This window comes from Epinephelus moara, chromosome 19 (assembly GCF_006386435.1).
Source record: "Epinephelus moara isolate mb chromosome 19, YSFRI_EMoa_1.0, whole genome shotgun sequence".
Taxonomy (NCBI): domain Eukaryota; kingdom Metazoa; phylum Chordata; class Actinopteri; order Perciformes; family Serranidae; genus Epinephelus; species Epinephelus moara.
Genome location: NC_065524.1, coordinates 28,910,643 through 28,932,862, shown reverse-complemented (window position 1 = coordinate 28,932,862; position 22,220 = coordinate 28,910,643). Strand labels below are relative to the sequence as shown.

Here is a 22,220-nt window from a genome sequence, read left to right as displayed (position 1 = left end):
AAGACATAAACAGGAATAATTTTCAGTAAAAATTTTAGGAGCAATCACGATGACCCATAGTGCATTTTCTCAGTCCTTTAAATTTGACTTAAACTCCCCCCCTTGTAATCAGCTCTGACAATATCAAGTTGTAAGAGCACGGTATGTGTACCAACCGATGGAGAGATATTTATATAAAAACCAACCAATGCAAAATATACCATGGATAATATTTTGAATGAGTAAACAAGCAGGCAAAAGAAAATGAAAACATACCTAAAAACGCCAGTTACCCACAAATATTTATAGTAAAACATTTCCTTTCTTTAGTAGCTTTTACCAGCAGGTACTATTTTGTGTGGCTGGCTTAATGTGATTGTGCTGTAGAAAGCTCCAGCTGTGCAATGTCCCGGTAAAAGGAGAGTCATTCCCTCACTGACAGTGTACGTGCTGGTTTCCAATGACAGGCTACTATTCTTTTGGCAGCTGTGAGACCAGCTAACAAGAGGCGCCCATCATTTGTACTTAGGGCCTAAGAGGAGTTGTCATTGAGTAATAGCAGACACTGTGAGTAAGGGATGGCTCTATAAAAAAAATTAGTTATGATACTTGAGACATTTTCCAAAATCTATTAATCTCTGGGCACTGCCAAACCAGATGAAGAAAAGTGCCAACAGTAATGCCTGGACATCAGTCACAATATGGATCAGCTCTGTTTCATTTGATGTAATATTCGAGGTGTGAGATAACACCTGTGAGTTAATGTATCATTTGATGGGTTGGGTTTCTGGACGATGGGGAGATATTTGACCATGTGGCGTGCCAGTCCATATCTGACGAGGTATTAATATCAAAGGTTTATATAAGCCTTCCAGAGAGAAGCAGACAGACGGGTCTACAGTCTGTGTTTGAAGGATATATCCAGGATGTCAAACTGACTCAGCAGCAACAACAGGTTAAAAAGACAAAGATAGTTAGAAGCTAAAGCCGAACTATAGGCTACAGATCACAGTGTAAAAGTGAACCACCACATCACTGCTGATCGCCACACAAGACAATGAATATAAAGGGAAACTTTGCTGATATTGAACCAGCTGTGTGGCATCGCAGTGTGTGCAGATGAGCAGGCTTCCCCCCCCCCCCGTGCCAACGCCAGCACACAGACCCCCGTTACCGGATGGGCGGAGAGCTCTAGGTGAAGCCAAACACCGTTCATCTGCACACACTGTGATGCCACTGTTCTGTTTCACTTTCTTAGTGGGCATATTGGAATATATCAAATATGGTAGGTGATGTGGATATGGTAATTGCTCTTCAGTGGGGCACCATGACACACAAGTCTTTGGATTCAGCAACATTTAAGTAGACACAGAGCAAATTAGCATTAGTACCATTCAATCTTATGCAGGTTAGTGCCTCCTGGTCATTTTTCTTTTCAAAGTAGAAGCTTTATTTCTGGAGTTTTGTTCCACAAAAAGGTGCTGATAACAGAATGCAACTTCTTCCAGCGCTTATCCAGTGGGACTTAAGTTACCATTGAGCTAATACAATTGACACGAGGCAATGCATTCATTCTAATTAGTGAAAGTCTAGACTGAGTCGAGATAGGGAGCACACCCCATCTCTTTAAGTCACCATCAATATCATTTAGGACTTTATTGTAGTTGTAAGTGGATAGTGTGTCGAGGGAAGGATAGATGGAAAGCTCTTAAGTATTCTAAATTGCAAACAACCCTGAAAGAAGGTGCCTCCTCATTTAATTCTTCCAACGGCATTTATGCTGATTTTGCCCAGCTAATCTGTAGACTGTAGAAGAATGGTTGTATTCTTCAAAATAGGGTATCAATGAAAGTATTGATATGGAATTTTAATGGATGCCAAGCTTTATACCCCAATCAAGAGTCACCCTGACAGGTTATCACATAAAAACTATCCTTTATACCTCATTGCTTGTGTTTGGTATTAGGAAACAGATTTTTGTTTTAGATATCAGAGCACTTACTTATTTACTCTAGTCTTATTTCAGCTGCCTTACTGGACAGTCTAAGTAGCAAAACGTGTCCATGTCCAACCTGGCCTTAACATTTCAAGGCTCGTCACCTATGATGTACTCCCTGTAACTAAAGATGGGAAACTAGTGAGCCATAAAGCAACTTATACTGCAGCAGGAACAGCTTTCAGATAACAGCTGAGTTAGTTGAACCAAATATTTGCCATTTAGCAGTAGTAGTTCTTCACTCTGGACAGTTTTCATTGATTCCACTGAAGGAATTGTTTGACTAAAGAACTTTTAAGTGCTTTGAGCAGTACAAACAAATTCAATTTGCATCCCAGTTTATTACAACGAAGACTTTCTGTGAGTGTGTTAATGTTGCTTGGTTTTTCTTAAGCAACTTGCACTTTCTTCAACCATTTATGAGTCTTGGTGCCAAGTAGCACTTAGTTTTTGCTTGCATTAGTAATATCTGGGACAAGGGACATATTTTTGTTATACTTTGTCTCTACGCAGCTGCAAATGTTTCCCTCATTTGTGTAAGTTTACAATTTTTCAACTCCAAATCTCTTTCTCGCACCACTTGTAAATCCCACGGCACTTATCCCACAGAGCCTTGAGAAGGGATTCAGTGACATGCCATAAAAAATGAATAGCAGCAGACTTCTTCTAATGCTGCACTGTATTGAGTGGTTCTCAGAGTACGTGTTGTATGGTAATTATCTGTATCTTAGTAAAGGCTAGTTGCTTTCTACATTGTTTATGTAGATCACATCAGTTGGAACTGACCTTTTTACGGTTATGTCACCTAAGTGCAAAAATAAACAAAGATGCATTTATTAATCAATACTAATTATAACTAACTTGTGTGATTATTGTAACTAAGTTCTCAAAGCACAATAAAAGATTGGGTCTGTGCCTCTTAAAGCGTACAGTGGCATGCAAATGTTTGGGCACCCTTGGTCAAAATTTTGTTTACTGTGAGTAGCTAATGAAGTTGAAGATGAACTGATCTCCAAAGGGCATGGAGTTAAAGATGAATCATGCCTCTCAACATTTTAAGCAGAGTTTTTTTGTTGTTGTTGTTTGTTTTGTACAATTTTAGAGCGAGAAAAAGGAGAGGAGCACCATGCAAAAGTTTGGGCACCCCAAGACATTTGACCTCTCAGACAACTTCTACAGGGTCTTGGACCTTAATTAGCTTCTTAGGGCTCTGGTTTGTTCACAGTCATCGTTAGGAAAGGCCAGGCAATGCAAATTTCAAAGCTTTATAAATACTCTGACTCCTGAAACACTGTCCTAACAATCAGCAGCCATGGGCTCCTCTAAACAGCTGCCTTGCACTCTGAAAACTAAAATAACTGATGCCCACAAAGCAGGAGAAGACTATAAGAAGACTGAAGTGTTTTCAGGTAGCTGTTTCCTCAGCTTGTAATGTAATTAGGAAATGGCAGTTAACAGGAACTGTGGAAGTCAAGCTGAGGTCTAGAAGACCAGAAAAACTTCCTGCTTGCAGGATTGTTAGAAAGGCAAATAGAAATCCCTGTATGACCTGCAGGAAGATTGATCAGACTCTGGAGTGGTGGTGCACTGTTCTACTGTGACAAGGAGTCATCAGAAAAAAAAACTCTTCTGTGTCCTCACCACAAAATTCAGTGTAGAAAGTTTGCGGAAGGAATATCTGAACAAGCCTGGTGCTTTTTGGAAACAAGTCCTGTAGTCTGATGAAGTTAAAACAGAACTTTTTGGATGCAGTGAGCAAAGGTGTGTTTGGAGAAAAAAGGAACGCCTGTCCAGCTGTTAAACACGAGGGTGGCTCGATGATGCGTTGTGATTGTGTTGCATCCAGTGGTACAGCAAACATTTTACAGGTAGACGGAAGAATGGATTCAGTTGAAATCTGTAAAAAAAAAAAAAAAAAAAGAGAAGAGGCTTTTACATCAGGGCACTGATCCTGAACACACCTCAAAATTCACAATAGACTATCTCAAGAGGTGCAAGCTGAAGGTTTTTACAGAGGCCCTCACAGTCTCCTGACCTAAACATCACTAAAAATCTGTGGATAGACCTCAAAAGAGCAGTGCATGAAGACGGCCCAAGAATCTCACAGAGCTGGAAACCTTTAGCAAGAAGAATTGGAGAAAATCCCCCAAACAAGAACTGAAAGACTCTTAGCTGGTTACAAAAGGCATTTAGAAGCTGTGATACTTGCCAAAGGGGATGCTACTAAGTACTGACCAGGCAGGGTGCCCAAACATGTGCCTCAGGCCCTTTTCATTTTTGTTGTTTTGAAGCTGTAAAAGAAATGTGTCATCTTAGACTTCATGTTTTCTACTTACTTATCAACTCAAAGTAAACAAAATTTGGACCAGGGGTGCCCAAACTTTGGCATGCCGCTGTACTGTTACACACAAATACACACACGTGTTTAACAATTTGTTCTTGTCTCGTTATAGATCATCAGCAGAGAGCCAGAGGAGAAGGAAAGTGACCATCAGATCATTAAGAGACGCCTGCGCCCCAAGATGACTAAATAATTAACCCACTTAGAGTACTGTACACCATCTGTTTTTGGCTGAACACTATCTTAATAAAATGAAGGGAGCATTTAGCTGCTTTAAGCCCAACACATGTTCTGTGTTACGATGGCTCTAAAGTAAAAACATAACCTTTAAGTTATCTTATTTAATCTAAAACATTTATTTGAATAGTTAAATACTAAAGTAGAGCCACGTTACTAATATACACCTACGTGGCAAGCAGGCAGTTAAAGGAATAGTTCAACATTTTGGAAAGCCCACTTATTCTTTTTTCTGCTCAGAGCTCAATGAGAAGATTAATACCACTGTTATCCATGGGATCTTTATTAAATCTAACTCTGAAAAAAACATGTCCCAAAATGTTGAACTATTCTTTCAAAAAACTGATAAATGATTTAATCAACTTTTGTCTTGTAGATTTTTTTTCTTTGAGAGATGCTGTGTTGTCCACATTTACCATAAAATGCCTCCAGTCACTGCGTTTATTCTATTAAATAATAAGCACTCTAAATTTGTATATCTTTTCACTTTATAGACATAAGATGCTGCCTTTTTTCTTATTTTTCATGTGCAATTTTTATTGAAATATCGGGCTGGGCTAGAGTTTGGTCATTATTTGTATTTTTTGTTTATTTTTACTTATTTGAGTAAGCTCCATCACTTAAAGTTTATTTTCATTTTTCAAACCTCTGTTGACAGGAATAACTTCTTTATCTCATAGTGAACCACTGACTTATTTTCTGAAAGTGATATCAACAGAGCTGCTAAGGGAGCATTAAAAATGTCTCACATTGTTCTCAGCAACTTTTTTTTCCATTTTCATAATGGTTCAGATATTCAGATGCCAAGTGCCTCTGTAGTTTACTTTGTATTCAGCTGTAAAACATCCACTACACATTCACTAGACTCCTACTGCACTTTATCTCTTTCCTCGAACAAACTTAAGAAAAGGAACAAAATGTGATCGTACACTAAAGCTAGGTAAGGCTGGACAAAATGATCAATGGTTCTGCTGTGTACCTGTTACTGAAACACATTCATGCAGTCTTCTTGTAATAGTTCAGGGTTCTGTCTCCGACTGCTAAAAGCAGCCACTTGAATGTTGAGCTTTTCAGTTCACTATTATGTTCTTGATGAAGGACTGCTTATTGTTTGATCTTATGTACAGTAAAATGTTGTTTAAACTGACGATGTTTAAAAGGAAACTTTCATTCCTGAGGTTTATTTTCTGAAAATGTGCACTTTTCTATATTTCACTCATTCCATCCTTTATACTCATACCATCATGTTTTCTATAGATCTTAAGTCATTTGACTATTAAAAATACAAACATTTGCTTCTCATATATCGGAATTTGCGTTTTTTCTTTGAGCCTGGTATTGACAATATGATGATCTGAACTCAAGTAGACAGCCGAGACACATTGGTCCAATCCCATGTCTACCCCTTAAATCCTCCACTTGGTATTGAGTGCCCTCGTTTGCGAGATAACCTTTGATGAGGGAAGTGAGAAATATTAGGGTAGAGATCTTTCCCTAAGAAATGAGACACCACTTCATGCAAATCGACGTTTTCTAGTTCTGATCTTTTCCAAAACTTGCCGAAGTCGCTGACTTTGCAAGGTGTTTGGGAAGTTTCATCTTCCACGTTGTTGAAAGTGTGGGTCGGGTCTCCCTTGGAATCTAGAGCGGGTTTTAAGTGTTGGAAACCACTTCCACTACCTCAATTCTGTTTTGGGACACCACTAGCCTAAACATGAACGCGCACAACCAAGTGGAAGTGGGTATTTCCAGGGGAAGTGTGGGTATTGGGTCAGGCCCATTGTCTTTACACCTCTGTCTCCAGCTGACCACTTGTGTTCAATTTTGTTACCGCCTACCTCACTTACAAAACATGGTCAGAGAGCTCTGTGTAAAGTTATTAAACCCACAGTCTCGCTAGCTGCTTGCTCGTTATGTCTGCGGCTGTGTGGGTACAACTGGAGATTTCTCTGCCAGCAGAATTTAACATGTCTCCTTCAATAAGGCCAAACGATGGATGGTCACTCAACACTTCATCCAACTCGTCATAAAAGAGGCAAGTTATATAGTGTTAGCACACCATCACCAATATAACCCCCATGTCCTGCATTGATGACATGGTCCTTGTTGAGGACAAATCAAGACACATTAAGCATTTAAGCATTTACGCTACAAAAGTTATATGTCTCAGACCATCTCAGCAAGCGGTTTGAGTGATTGGATCACAATGCATCTCAGTGGTCATTTACACTTGTAATTATGGCTGTCCACTTGTGGTCTAAGCACCCAAGATGCATGTTAATACCAGGTGTGACCAGACTCTTTGTTTCATGTTTTAAAACTAAACAACTTTAGGGTTTTTCAGTGCTGGTAATAGGAAAGATACCTTTTAAAAACATCACTCTGTCACACACTTGTCTTGCTTTTGATTTATAAACTGCTTCAACACCCAGAATCTCATGTTTGATATTTATACGTAATATATAATTAAATATTTTGATACTCTTAAGTAGGCCACCCTCTGTAGAACGCCATCACTCTGAAAGCCTGTCGTCAACACTCATCACTCCCTCAGTCTCAAAGATCAGGCAATAAATCAACCACATGCACAAGTACATGAAACTCTGCTTTCACAGACTTCAAGCAGCAGTTTTGATGTTTGCAATTAAAGACGGTTGTTGTGTAGAAGTGGGAACAACAAGCTTAAAAGCTGTTGCTGACAGCGAGCCCCACAGGTGGCTTATGTTGGAGGTGGACTGTTTTCAAGTCTCTGTGATGTGTGGGCACAAGTAAAGACCATGTTTTTCAGTAAAGAAGAATTGAAAATCGTTCAAAGTAAGCCACTGAACCCAGAGTATGAAGTGTTGATGTATTTGAAAAATAACTGCTGACCAGAGAGTTCACCATCCTAGACTACAGGATTAAGTTTCACATCTAAATGTCCTTTCTTCCAGTGGATTATATCCAGCATTATATTGTTTAAATGTTGTGATAATGGTGCAGATTTTCAGACAGTCTCTCTTGGAAGGCGTTCATAGTGTTTCACTCTGTTGTTCACATGAATAGTGACAGAAATACCCACGGATTTACAGATAGCTCTCCATGGATTACTTTGATACTGAAGAAAACAGAAAAACATCTGGCAAGCTCTGAAGCATTTTTTTATTATTATTATTTCTAAGTGGGTTTATGGACACTTGAGGGGGATTTACACTTGTGTGTCAGACCCTGCACCGTAGCCTGTACTGTTGTGAGCATTTATACTTGTGCGGTGCTGTCTGTCACTCTGCAGTTACACCTCCAAACCACTAGTCAGCGGTGGAGGTTTCTGTGAAGTGCTGTAAAGTTTAGTTGATTCAAAACACACATTAAACTCACATTGAACTCACATTAAACTTATAGAGAGAGTTTCAAACACAAGTACACAAATCAGCTTCACTATAACTCGCAGCATTCACAGACAAACACTTGTCTTTATCTGGACACATTTTCCCCACAAATACAACATGCTAACGTTACTAGAACAAGCCTATGGCATTTAACATGATATAAATTAGCGTAGCGATGAGGGGATATCCTGATTTATATGAAGCCAGGATAAATCACACGCAAGACTTAAAATGCCACTTTTGTGGAGGCTTTACTGTATTCACAATTTATTGTTTCTCATCTGTGAAATCAAAGTAAATAAAAGCTTCATTTCCACTGAGGGAAATGGTTTCAGCTTAGAAAAGTAGACAGGAGGTCTGTGTCGCGGTGCCGTAGCATTGTTCCGACCTCTCATTGTTCCAACCTCTCATTAGTCCAACATCCCGTTCTTCCGATATGTGATTATACTAGGCTATACTGTATTTGTGTACCATAGAGGATCAGCAAACGCAACAAAAGTAGGCTACTGGTCGAGATACAAGTGCCATAGAGAAGAGAGTGAAACACCATAACCTCCTGTTATTATCTCTGGGGTCGGGGTTGTGTGGGGAGCTCTCTGCGGTGCTGAACGGCTACTGGCGGGCGTATTTCTACCTTGATGGTGCGCCGCGACCGGCTCTGGGTCAGCTGGGAAAGGCTTGAGGCGAAGCAGGCTCATGTGTTTGTCACTTTCTTTGTCATTTTAACCCACACCATGATCTTTTCCTGACCCTAACCAAGTGGTTTTGTGCCTAACCCTAACCAGACCTTAACCACAGGGCATCATGATGATTTCGGAACAACGGGACTTCAAAACAATGGGTTTAATATGGTCGGAACAATGGGATGTCAGACCAATGGGATGTCAGACCAATGGGATGTCAGACCAATGGGCAGACCCCCTGTGTCGCAGCGACGTGTTGTGTGGTTACATTTAGCCTGACTTGCCCATCCCCAGAAATGTACATAGCGACACAGACTTCCTGTCAATTTTTGTAAGCTGAAATTTAAGTAAGCTTTTATTTACTTTAATTTCACAGATAAGAAACAATAAATTGTGAAGACAATAAAGCCTCTACAAAAAAAAATTATTTTAAGTCTTGTGTGTGATTTATCCTGGCTTCATATGAGAAAAAAAATCTCTGCCAGCTGCTAGGCTAATTTGTAAAATGTCATAGGCTTGTGCTACTAACATTTGTATTTGTTTGGAAATCATGTTTAGTATAAGAAAGACAGTTGTTTTGTATGTGAATCTTGTGAGTTGTAATGGAGCCGAATTTTGTACCATTACCTTTGCCGATTTGTGTACTTGTGTTTGAAATGGTCTCTATTAAGCCATGTTTAATGTGTGTTTAATGTGTGTTTTGAATCAACTAAACTTTACAGCACTTCACAGAAACCCCACCGCCTACTAGTGGTTTGGAGGTGTAACTGCAGAGTGATTGATGATTTCGCCTTACATTAACACACCATACATCGTGCTGTGACCTTAATTTCATTGTTTTTTAAGTGATGAATTAAAAAAAACACGAAGCAAAATTCATCTTGTATCCTTTAAATCAGAAGCAGCTCAGTGAACTCTGCAAAAAGGCTTTAACGGCAGATCGAAATAAGTAAGCATCTAAGAATAGGCTAGAGTTTGTTCCAGCTTACGCAAGCAAGGCTTTAATTCATTTCTTTCAGAGCATTAGTATTTTGTGGTGCTGTCGCCTTACACAACCCTCCCTCGCTGTGCGGCTGCTTTTAGTGTGGGCTGTAATTCTCAGACAAGCACTCTTTCACAGTAAGCAAATTATCTGTATTACCGTCTGAACTGTTGCCCTCTTTACTTTCCAGGAACACTCTTTGAGTTATCACACGTGCAGTCTGCACACCGTGGATGTGACCTCACACTCCTCACTGATGGCCGGTGAATTAAGAATCTACTTTATCTGCTTTGAATAACTGTCAGATAGATGTTTAGCATGTATATTTATTCAGCGCTAAATGTGTGTGTGCAGAGAGGGGAGGTAGATGTGAAATGAGGGAGTGAAACAATAGGAGGTGTCTTCTCACACACACACACACACACACACACACACACACACACACACACACACACAAGTCTGAATGTGTTGCTGATGTCAGAGATGTTCGGGCCATTTGTCCAGACACTGACAGTGTTACTAACTCACGCTGTTCCACCCAGCAGTGAGGTGGCGGGGGGGGGGTGTGTGTGCAGATTATCTGTGGGTGTGTTGTTGTGTGTTTTGAAAGGCTCTGCTCCCACAGGAGAGTTTTTTCAAAACGCAAGAGGTTCGAGCAGCAGGCTTTGATGGTCAAGTGCAGCCTCAAAATTGAGCCCGATTTCATTTTCTTTCTCAGTCATGCAATCTTATTCTCCTCCCTTTTTTATTTGTGTTTTGAGTCCTCTGCACCGTCAATATCTTCAGTTCGGCTCACCATATTTCAGTGACGTCCACCACTTTATTTTCCTCACCTGTCAATCACAATAATGAAGATGCTCAGGTTTGTGTCTCGCCAAACAGCAAACATTTAGGAGGAAACACCTAAGTTCTTATTTCCTTCTTTAACAGAAGCAATATGCACTGTTGGCTGTTTCATGTGGCAAAAAACAGTCAGCGCTTTTTGGAGCACAATAGAAAATTCTGTGTGAACATTATGAACATGGCCTAATGGAGCTTATTAAAGAAAAATCCTTTAACAAGCCACTATCTCTCCAGATATGCTGAGGCTGTGCAGACACAAGCAGCTTAGAGCTTTAAAGATGCAATACGCAACAATTGAACGTTAAAGTACTGTAAATACATCCTGTACTACATTGTACACCAGTGGTTCACATCCTGTTTCCTTCAGGGACACCTTTTATATCAAGTAAACTGAAGACCCCTGACTGAGAGACACATTTTATGGATATTTCACAACATAATTGATGCATAACAATACAAAACAACTCATAAACTGTGCAATTAACCGTTGAAAATGTGCGTTTGTCCTCTACAATAATAACAGGGGGACTTTTATTGACAAAGACATTTGATCCTTACATTAATGCTGGATGCAGGCACAAATTTGTGCATAGATATTCAACAGATTATGGGAAATTAAGTGTTTGAAGCTCTTGATGCTATCCACCCTCCCGTTTCATGTGTGCCCCCAATGATGAAATTAAATCTATGCCCTTGCAATTAACCCAAATAGTGAATGAACTTTGAGCAAATTATTTCCTGTGAATCTTACATCAGAGATTAGTTTTCCTGTTAACAAAAATACTCTGTTATCTTTTCTGACAAATTCAGTACTTTCCTCTCCCTAACGCTTTGCCATTGTTCTGTTAGCTCTTTGGTTGTTTTTACTGTGTGCTTTTCTAATGCAGGACGAGGCTGTCGGGGTTCCCACGGTCATGGAATTTCACCATCATATTTTCCAGGCCTGGTTAAGTCATTTAATCAGTCAAAATCATTGAAAGTTATGGAAAAGTCATGGAATTTGGTTGTTCCGTGGATAACCGTCCACGTCATGTAACATTATGGCAAATTAATGTCTGTAGCTGTCGACTTAATGTAGCTCTAATATGTGTCTGTGTGTGACATGGTTTAGTTCACCATCGAGTATGTTTCTGGGTTCATCTCCCCCTTCATGGACGCCAGCTATAGCTAAAATTATGTTTAAATAGAGTTTAAGTTTGATATCTTTGAAAATCACCAGGCAAGAGGGGCTAGGCCAAAAATCTTTCTCATGGATGCTTAAGAAGTCTTGGAAAAGTTTGGAAAGGCTGTACATGGAGATGTGAGGGAACCCTGAAGGCTCAGTCAGTACAGCTTGTGTTCAGGTCGTGTCCTTAAATTGGGTTACTGAGATGAAATTTATATCCTAAATAACAATCCAAGGCCAACGGTCAGGGCGGGGCAACACTGCTAAGGACCAGTGTTGTATGTTGTGCATTGACAGTCGGTTCGTTTATATGACATTAGAGAAAATCTATTAATTGTGTTAGTCTGACTAAAACCAGACTTTAGAAATACATGTAAGTGTCCAGCAGCTACCAGCCAGTAAGAGGCGCTGTTGAACCTGGGCCGCTGCGGCAACAGCCTTGTACATGGGGCGTCTGCTCTATCCACTAAGCTACCGATGCTATAAAGAAAAATCACAACACAGAGTCCAGGGGAGGTGAAGAGGGAGTCTGGCGAGGGGCGTGCAGAGGCAGCGGGTTACATAAACCTGTTAGTCCAACTGAAATCATACCATATCGAATTTCCTTGAGTCGGACTAACACACCCAAATAATGTGACTGGGAGTTGAGTTACTCCTGCGTGTATACAGTCAGTCAGACCCAAACTGGCCATGCTCCACAGTTTCTGCCCAGAGCTTTGACCCGGAAGTCAAATGGTGAAATCTACATCCAGGGCCGTGCATTTTTGGACTTAAGAGGAGACACAGTTCATGCTGTGTCAGCTGACAGAGTTCAGTATTCAACAGCACGTACGAAATCTACAGAGCTGTAAAGTTCACGCCATGGTACCAGTTTGCAGCTAGCTAACTAACTTGTTCGTCGATTGTTTGGTCTGTGACGTAATACGTCAACTGGAAACAGGTCCAATACTAACAAGCTGAAAGGGGGCATAGTTGCCACCTATCGTAGCGGAGTCGGATAAATTTTGGACAATACATCGATTCCCCTCCCGCCAGTTGTCCAATTAAACGGCCCAGTCTCGACTTACCTTTGCATGTAAACGTACTGCGTGTGTACACATACCCAGAGGCAGAGTAGGATATTTGCTGATGCTGGAAGCACAATTGTAGCACTGATGATGTCCGCTACACTTTCTGAAGGGATGTTACGAAGGGTGGGGGCTCACCACAGACCACCATCTTTGTCACAAACAAAAACAAAATGCACAGCTCATGAGTATTAAAGGAAAAATGTATTTTTATACCACCCTGACCCTGACCGCATTTCATTTGTACCTCTGCTCCACAATCTTAAGTACGAGGAAATAAGAGAATGTCACAGTTTCTCTTCAATCACTGTCAGCCTCCAGGGTTCAGCTTCAGGATACTCTGAAGGCAACAGACACGTTGGACCTTCTTGGAATCAAACCGGTGACCTTCTGGTGGAGGGACGCCCTCTCACACTAATTATAATTATAATGGAGGCATTAAGCTGCCACTGTGAGACAGCAACACTTAAAAGCTAAAATAATTACCACAGAGGAATAAGCTGGCATTTATAATTCCCGTAATTTCATAGTTGCTTAGCAATCAGCGCGTACAAAGGACAGCAACACAATGCTGAGCGGCAGAGAAGGTGACTAGTTTTCAGATCCTCCTCTCATGTAGCAGCACAGCTGAAATTTCTCCATTTGACTGAAACCCTTTAATGAAAGTTTATTCAGACGGCACCCTGAAGCTTCGCTGGAATTGAGTGCTCACCTGGGAAAATGAGCACACTGTGAAAATATGGGGGAGCCTCCATGAAGACGTTTTCCTGTGGGGAAATGTTTTGTTCCCTGCGGCACTTTTGTACCTTTGTGGCTGTTATAATGTTTGGATTCCTTCAGGGTTTGGTATTGGGCTGCAGAGAGCTAATGGCGAACGCCTCGAGCCTCTGAATGTAGGAGGAGTAATCTATTCAGAGCCGGCTGAATTAGGGCTGTGTGTGGTTTTTGTGTGTGTATGTGTGTATTTCTATCTCAGTGAGGACCAATCTGAGTTTCAGACCTTGAGAGTGAGCCGGCTGATAATCAGACTGAATTACTATTTTGTTTCGCTCCATTCATTCAGCCTGACATTGTGTTCCTGTTAGCTGATTTATTATTTTGGGGAAGGGGAGTCATTCTTGTTGTGTTTTTCTCGAACAAATCACACTGAGTGATGAATCCATCCCGCCATGATCATTTTCATTTGACAATGAAAATGAGCTGTTGCTGGAAGCAGTTTACCTGAAATCCTCTCTGATCTTATACACACTTGTCGCCATTATGTGTGACCTTTTTTTCAGGCTGAATTTTGCATGAATGCAACGAGGTAGCTAGCTTATTTTGGAGGAAGAGGCAGCCCAGTTGCCAGGAGAAAATGTTGGCATTTTCTTTGGCAGTTTCTTCAAACCACTGATGCGTTACCTTTGTATATTTCATATGTATCGTATCAACGCTTTGAACCACTTCATAATAACCTTTGAATAACAACCCCTTCAGATTTATCTGGGGGTTTTTTTTAGTGTAAAAAAAGTGCATTGTGAAAATGTTCCTCCATTACAAAACAGCCTGCGATATCGGTCTACTACTCACTTTCATTACATGCGACTTTTTTCATAATGTCCCACTAAAGTGGAAGCTATTGAAGAGGCAGGTTAAGTCGTCCCCTGCCTTATAAATCATTAACACTCTGAAGTTTTGTCAGTGCCTCAGCAGCAGGGTGCCACTAATATAATTTTAAGACACAGATTCTTTTGGACTGAAGCTGCTGGTATTGGTTTCACAGTATTTAATATCTTTAAATATGACCACAGTAAGTATTCATTGTTATTTCAGAGAGCTGTATTCTGGTCAGGGCGAAAAGCCTCTGACGCAGCATTTTACATTAAGTATCCACTCACTGTTTAAACCTGACACCTCTTAGCATTCACAGGTGCATCAATATAAGGTGTGCAGAGCACGGTCATACTCCCAAGTCGTTGAAATTCGTCACTTGGGCAGTGACTTCGGGCGTCAGAAACCAACAAAAAAAGGTGTCCTTTAACATTGGCATGATACGTGGCTGGTTGCTGTCATAATTTAATGGCACCTGTCGGCGTCAGGGAGAAACTTGGCGGGACAAGGACGAAAGTTAAGGCGACGGAAGTCCAAGTAGGGCGGTCTGGAGTGGTGGTGGATGAGTCCAACAAACACAGGCTTTCACCCAAGAGAGTAATGTTTGTGTCCTCTAAGATTCTAAAGCCAAACCCTGTTCTCTTTTCCTCAACCTAACCACATGCGTTTGTTGTTGAAGGAAAAAAAAAAAACGTCAATTCGCGGTGTTGTTCAGATGTAGTGCGTTAATTTGGACGAGACTGTATGCAAACGGTAAATTTCCTGTGAAAACTAAGGTGTATCTTGAAAGTAGAGATCTTGATACAGTGTCCAAAAACGTCAACAACAAACGCACTCAGGGTACCTTGCACATCGTATGTGGACGTGGAAAGTCCATGACCAAAATGTCAATATGTGACAAGGTCAGAGTGAGAATGCGTTCGTGTGCAGAGTCTTCTAGTGCGCCCGATTTTGACCCTTTGGCAGGCAGTATGTTTGACACTCCTGTTCTAAAGCGATGTCGTACATGAGCCGACTTTGTCATCGGTTAGTGGAGGGGATGATGGATGGTGGGGCACCTAGACTATCCGCAGAGGTCTCTTCCTCTCCAAAGCAAACGGATCAGGTGATTAAAACCAGGAAAAACACTGAATAAAGCAGTTTCACGTTAAAAATCAATGTTTCACCTATATGGTTTGGAACATCGCAGACGACCCCCTTGCCCAACACCTGCAAATGTGTGCTTACCTATTTTCTCTGAAACCTTGATGTGTTCTCCCCTTATTTTTGATCAAGACGTTCAGGAGGTTTTTACTGTGAGCCGAATTGTTTGCAGTGGTCTCCTCTTCTAAACAATCAGAGCAGAGGTCATTTTGGAGACGGGAGATTGGCGACACAGATGGTGAGGTGGAAGCTTGATAGGAGAAATTGTTAAACATTTTTTGGTACACGCCATTTTTTGTCCGTAGGTACATTTTTAGTATGGATTCTATGCATTGTTTTATAAACGAGATCCCAGGTGATTTGAATAGTAAAAAAACAGTTTCATGTTACAAGTCAGTGTTTCTCTGATGCTGTTTGGCGTGTTGGAGACGGGCGGCTAGCCCAGCACCTGCTAATATTTCCTATCTAGATTCAGTGCTTGGTTTGTCTATTCTGGGCTACTGTAGAAACATGGTGATGCAACATGGCGACCTCCATGGAAGAGGTTCTCTCTGTGGATATTAACGGCTCATTCTAAGGCAACAAATACTTAACAATTCTTATTTTCAGGTGATTATACTCTAAAGAAAACATACTTATTATATTATATTCCATTTCTGCCAGTATATCCCCCTAAATCCTACACACTGCACCTTAACGGCAAAGAGCTAGGGAGTGTATTATGTAAATAATGATCCTCACAAGTATCAAAGTACAAAGTGTGTGTGCTTATGTTTAATCGGTGGTGTGTGCCAGGATTTGTGTGTCTGCCTCCCTGTCCTTGTCTCTGATTTTATGCGTCTATACACACCCAACACACACACACACACATCCAAAATTCCAATCTGAGTTTTTGCACCTCAGTAAATGGGCCACATTTGCATCTTTATAATATTCCCTTTTAGCTGCCTCAGCACAGGGAGCTCTGCGGTTGGCTGTCATGTATTTGTGCTCTGCTTACCGCTCACTGTTGGATTAATTCTTAAACAGCCTCCGGAAACATCCTCACAGCTCTCATTCATTCCCACTAGCCATTCTTTCATATCTTCTTTGCCCCGTCGCTCCGTCTCTTTCTTCCTCCACTTCTCTCACTTTGCTGTCTTTCTTCTGCTTTATTCTCGCCGTCTGTCTGTCACTGCCTTTGTCCGTCACTCTGTCTGTCTCTCGCCTTCCTTTCAGCTGACTCCGTTTCTGCCACCAAGTGTCTCTTAGCTGAAGCGCTTATCCGGAGTGACTTAGTGAGGCGGTATAATCAGTTTGCAGTCACAGGTAAAGTGCAGTTCATTTTCTTTGATCTGAGCCACAGTGGAAAAGTTTAATTTGATGCATTTTTGGATTTGGTTGGTGTCACTCAGAATCAGCTTGTTATTGGCTCGTCTGTCGTCAGAGATTTCAGCGTGGCATTAAACACACACAAAAAAGACATATTTGACATCTGTCACTGGCCTGCTCTGGTGCTCACACTGCCAGGTGAGAGGACAGACAGGATTAGCTTTGTAGTGAAATCTGAGCTGAGTTGTGCTCAGCTTTAAATGCCTGAGTAACTGTTGACTATCAGATCATAACAGCTGTTTGTTAATACCCATAATCCCTCACTGTACGATTTGGGGTTGTTTCTTCCGGCGTGTTTGGATTCTGATTTATTACATTACATAGCAGTCCGACAACAGGAGGAGGTGCACATTAATAATCCTCCAGGACTGTAACATGCTCATGTTTAACCCAAACAATGTGTCATGTGACTGCAGTTGGTTCAAATCCAGGTCGGAGCACGTTCTCACCACACCAGTTTGTTTGTAACCGGACTGAGACCACCTCTTCAAGAAGGTCTCGGTTCAGTATTTTGTTGTGCACCTGAGTGTGATTGCTGTGTTCACACCTGCCCAAACGAACCGCACTTAGGGGGCAAACCAACTTGAGTTCAATTGAACCGAACCAAACAGGGCAGGTGTGAAAGCACCCTTAACTGGTTTCTCCTAATACAGCAGGGGTAGGCAAGCTGCAGCTCTGGAGCCACATGTGGCTCTTCAGCCCTTCTCCAGTGGCTCCATGTGGCTTTTACAAAACATTATATGGAAAAGATTATTCTTTAACATTTTAGTTTCAATTTTTCATTGCTACAGGGTTAAAGTGATTCTTACATTTTACAGTGGTAAAACTGGACCTAAAAAATAAATCATGAATGCCATTTCAGATAGTAAAGGTTGTTGACCCCTGTAATATAGCAATATATGGTATATAGCCTCTGTTGATAAAAATGTATTAATCAAAGCACTGACATGAGAATGTGGCCCTTGCACAATGCTAAATATTTTTTGAACTTGTGAATTTTTCTCTGACAAAATCAGCAGGCGAAATCATGGAGAAACAGCTGTGTGCTGCTTGCATCTTTAATTGGGTGTTTGAACTCTTTTGTTTGCTGTGGGGAAAAAATGATAACTAAATTTGCAACTGAGAATGTAAATCAGTGAGCAAGACAGAAAGGAAGAACTTGATTTGCCTATGTAAATTCTTAGTCCAGGACACCTCCCAATTCAGTCCCTAAAGTTTTAATGCATAAAAGTTGCAGGTGAACGAGCTCAAAACTCTGACATAATTATCTTAGTATGATTTTGTGGCAAACTTTTTCACAGTTACCTATTTACACATAAAGGACACACAGAGCAACATCCTGACAAAAAATTGTAGCTCTGATTTGGTCTTCACCAACTTCAGAAAAAAATATCTGTGGTCTTATTTATAAATGTTGCATATGCACAAAACAAGGCCTGAAAGAGGCGTACGGCACTTCCCACGCAAAAGGTGTGATCTATGAAAACGGATTTGACAGAAGAAACTTTGACCCATGCTTATGAACTTTTTGGAGAAGGGAAATTGCCGACACAGATGTTAGAAATTATTATATATTTTTTGGCACACGTCATTTTTGGCTCGTGTCCGTATGTGCATTTTTAGTTATGGATCCTATGAACTGTTTTATAAATGAGACCCCTGGATCTTTACCTGCTGGAGGTTTCACTTTCTGCACCAGCTAATGTCTAACTGTGTCTTTCAGCTGTTTGGTGCTGGGCAGGTCACACACAGTAGGTTTTTACAGCTTGTGTAATGAGAACAGCTGCTGCTGCTAAAGGGCTGTAAATCAAAAGAATGATAGGAAACACTCAAAGGATAACTCTCTGTGGGTTCATCACTTTCAAGAAATTCATTTAAAATCACAAGTGTCAGTGTGTCTCTCTGTCCCTCCTCTCCAGCCACATTCCCAACTCCTAATGCGCCTCCATTGCCATTTTCCATCCAGCCACCAGATGCCCTGGAACTTTCCCTCCATCCCTCATTACCTGAGGGCCACTCCCATCTACACACCTGATCCCACTTTACTAGCCTGGCCTTCCCTGCTCACCTCCTCACCTGCATCTCATTCCCTCATCAGCCACTCTCCACATACACCAGCTCAGATCCTTTGTTCCTCTGTCAGCTTGTCAAGATTGCAATGTGGGTTTTAGTCATCTGCCTATAAATTTCTGATTCCTGCTGTCTGTTCTGAGCTCTTGCCTTTTTGCCTGTGCCCATCCTGGCCTTCTATTGTTCACCCTGCTGTCTTGACTGTCTGCATTTGGGTCCTTCCCTTGTTGCATTCTCCCTCACCACGTCATGACAACATGCACTACCCAACACTGAGGCCAGCAAACACACCAGGCTCACAGGGTTCATTGCATCATGCTGCTCACAACAAGGACCAGAGTCAGCAATGATACACAACACTGAACATATGATTAAATCCTACTTTCTGCATTACATGAAATGTGTTCTTGCATATCATTTTGAAAACATGCATGCATTTTCTATGTGAAACCCATGTCTGAAGCCATGTGTGAACGCTGTGCAGGAATTGCAGACTCCTCCGGTTATGATGAAAACTGCTCTACAGAGAGGCCCTGGAGGATGCAAATACATGGAACAACTATTGCTGACAAAATACAAGCTATGAGAAAGTGTTTGATATAACAACATAGAATTGTAATGATTAGAACTTAAATTACTTTTATGACAGTTTGCAATTTAATTTGGCAAAAATTACTTTTTAATTTTTTTAATAACGTCAAACTCTGGAAGCCACTCAGACTTATGTGCACCTCAAACTTCAGTTGGTATATTTTTACAAGCAGAGAACTGACATGTCAAAGTCACGGTGCCATGATTTCCTGTCCTGCCCTGCACATCTCTCTTCCTTATATTTCATTTTCTCCCCTGGAGACAGTGATCCGTTCCCATTAGGGAGTCATTTCGTTCCCTCTGCTGTGTCCCAATGTGTGAAAAGGATTAAGCACTGTAGTTACAGTGCAGGATATGAATACAGAACAGAATTCCATCACTTTGACTTCTCCATCGTTTAGAAACTCAACATTTAGACGTTGTAGAAGTGGCACATTTATTGTATGCCCGCTGTAATATCATGCTGTCTCTGAAATGATGCGTTTGCGAAATTGAATTTTCGATTTTTAGTTCCATCACATCACGAACACCAAAAGTCATGTAGAAAGTTTAAAACCATTTAAACAACTCTTCAGCCCAATCACCACAATAGACACTGGCTCAAACATTTCTGAAAATATTGGATATGCAACATTTGTACGTTTTTATGTAGCAGATATATTTTATTTTATTTATCTAACCAGATAAGTCCCGACGTCTTTTACAAGAGCGACCTGGCCAAGACAGCAGCATACAAAAAAGTTACAGCCAAACAACAACGCAAAAAAAAACATAAAAGATGCACAGTAACATGTAGAAATACTGTAATAGAACACCTGCTGTATACACAATGATGAGAACCAACCGATTCATTCATCCTTGTTCTTATAGAGCTTTAAAGTCAGGCAGATATCCAAACTTACGTCTTGTTTACAATTCAACAATGCTGTGGTGAGTGTGTGGTTATGTTTAGGCACGAAAACCACTTTATGGATATGGTTCAGAAAATATTTCTCTTTTCTTTTGGCTTAAAACCCAATCACAGCTGGAAATGCCACTGATGTCATAGTGGAAAAATCACCTGGTTTTGGTGGCACAATCGTGGCTGGAAATACTGCTGTTGTCTCGGTAAAAAACACTCTTTAAGCAGCACTATCATGGCTGGAAATGCTGCCAAAAGTCCTGCAAAAAACACTCAGGTTTAGTAACACAATCATGGCTGGAATTACCACCCAAGGTTTGCTCATTAATTGCAACAAACACTGATGTCTCGATAAAATACAAAAGCTTTTAGTTGCACATTAGTGGCTGGAAATGTTGCTAAAATTCTGCCAAAACCACCTGCTATTGGCAGCACAACCATGGCTTAAAATATAGCTGATGTCTCAGTAAAAAACACTCGCTTTTAGAGGCACATTCGTGGCTGGAAATGTTGCTAAAAATCTACCAAAATCACCTGCTTTTGGCAGCACAATCACAGCAGGAAATTCCCTGTATGTCTCGCAAAAAAAACAAAAAAAAACACCTACTTTTAGTGGCACAATCATGTCTGGAAATGCTGCTGCGGTCTTGGTAAAAAAAAACACTCTTTTAGCAGCACTGTCATGGCTGGTAATGCCCCTGATGTCTTGATAAAAGATACCAGCTTTTTATGGCACAATTGTGGCTGTCTGAAAATGCCCGCAAAAGTCCTGCATAAAACCCAACACTCAGTTTTAGCAGCACAATCATAGCTGGAATTGCCACCCAACTCTTGCTAATTAATTGCAATGGCTGTCTCAGTGAAAAACACCTGCTTTTAGTGGCACATTTGTGGGTAGAAATGCCACCCAAGTTTTGCTAAAAACACCTATTCTTGGTGGCACAATCATGGCTGGAAATGTTGTTGTAATTCTGCTTTTGGCAGCACAATCAGAACAGGAAAGGCCCTGCATGTCTCACGAAAAACACCTGCTTTTGGTGGCATTAGCATTGCTGAAAATGTTTCTGACATCAATAAAAACCACTTGCTTTTAGTGGCACAATCGTGGCTGGAAATGAAGCTGAAGCCTTGCTAAAAACAATCAGTTTTGTTGTTTGTTGGTCTGGTACAATGGTCTGCAGCGAGGCAGCTGTCTTGCTTAGGTGTCACGCATCTACCTTTCCCTACACCTTCGGATGCCAAAGTCAGCTCATGCACATGTAATCAGAACTTTATAAATGTGATATGTTAACATATGAAACATACACATGTATGGTATCTGTGTTTTGCAGAAGCGTTCATTGCAGTTTTCTCCTGGTGACTGCTCTGCTCCTCTTTAACTCCTGGAAATGTTACCTGCTCTGAAGCTGAGCAGCACAGGTTCCCTCAAAGATCAAGCGTTTAGAAGATACAGTTTGTTGCTTCAGGGCTCAGCCTTAACAGGGATACAGTAAATGCATTGATGGTCAGCTTGACAATTGTCTGAGGCTGAAAAGCTATACAAGGTAAAATAAAGGCCATTTAGTCTACCGGCTCAGAGCAATATATCACAGAGAGAAACTAAAAAGACGCTGCAGCAGAAAGCTGTGAGTGCACAGACTGTCAAAAGACTCAATTCTTCGTGGAGTTAACAAGACATAAAATTGTTTTGTGCATCACAGATTGTGCTTCATCTAAAAAGCTGCAGGTGGTTGAGAAAAATACTTTTTGCTCTCTATAAACAATCAAGAAGAGGAATCAAGAAGAAAATGTTCTGAGCATCACACATTTAGAAAAGTCTGCTCTGTCACAGTGTGATGCATTAGATCCAGTAAAAGTCACAAAGAGCTGCACGAGTGTGCCCGGTTAGCTCCA

General features: G+C 40.9%; 1 protein-coding gene across 2 annotated transcripts in view; it reads left to right on the top strand.

Moving 5' to 3' along the window:
* LOC126406266 (kinesin-like protein KIF20B) overlaps nucleotides 1-5,850 on the top strand; it is a 72,317-nt gene extending 66,467 nt beyond the window's left edge. For both annotated transcript variants that reach the window (XM_050070414.1, XM_050070413.1), the window contains one exon: nucleotides 4,429-5,850. In XM_050070414.1, the coding sequence (XP_049926371.1) occupies nucleotides 4,429-4,509 (81 nt within the window). In that variant the 3' untranslated portion in view covers nucleotides 4,510-5,850. The remainder of the gene's footprint in view (nucleotides 1-4,428) is intronic.
* Nucleotides 5,851-22,220: the final 16,370 nt, after the last annotated feature.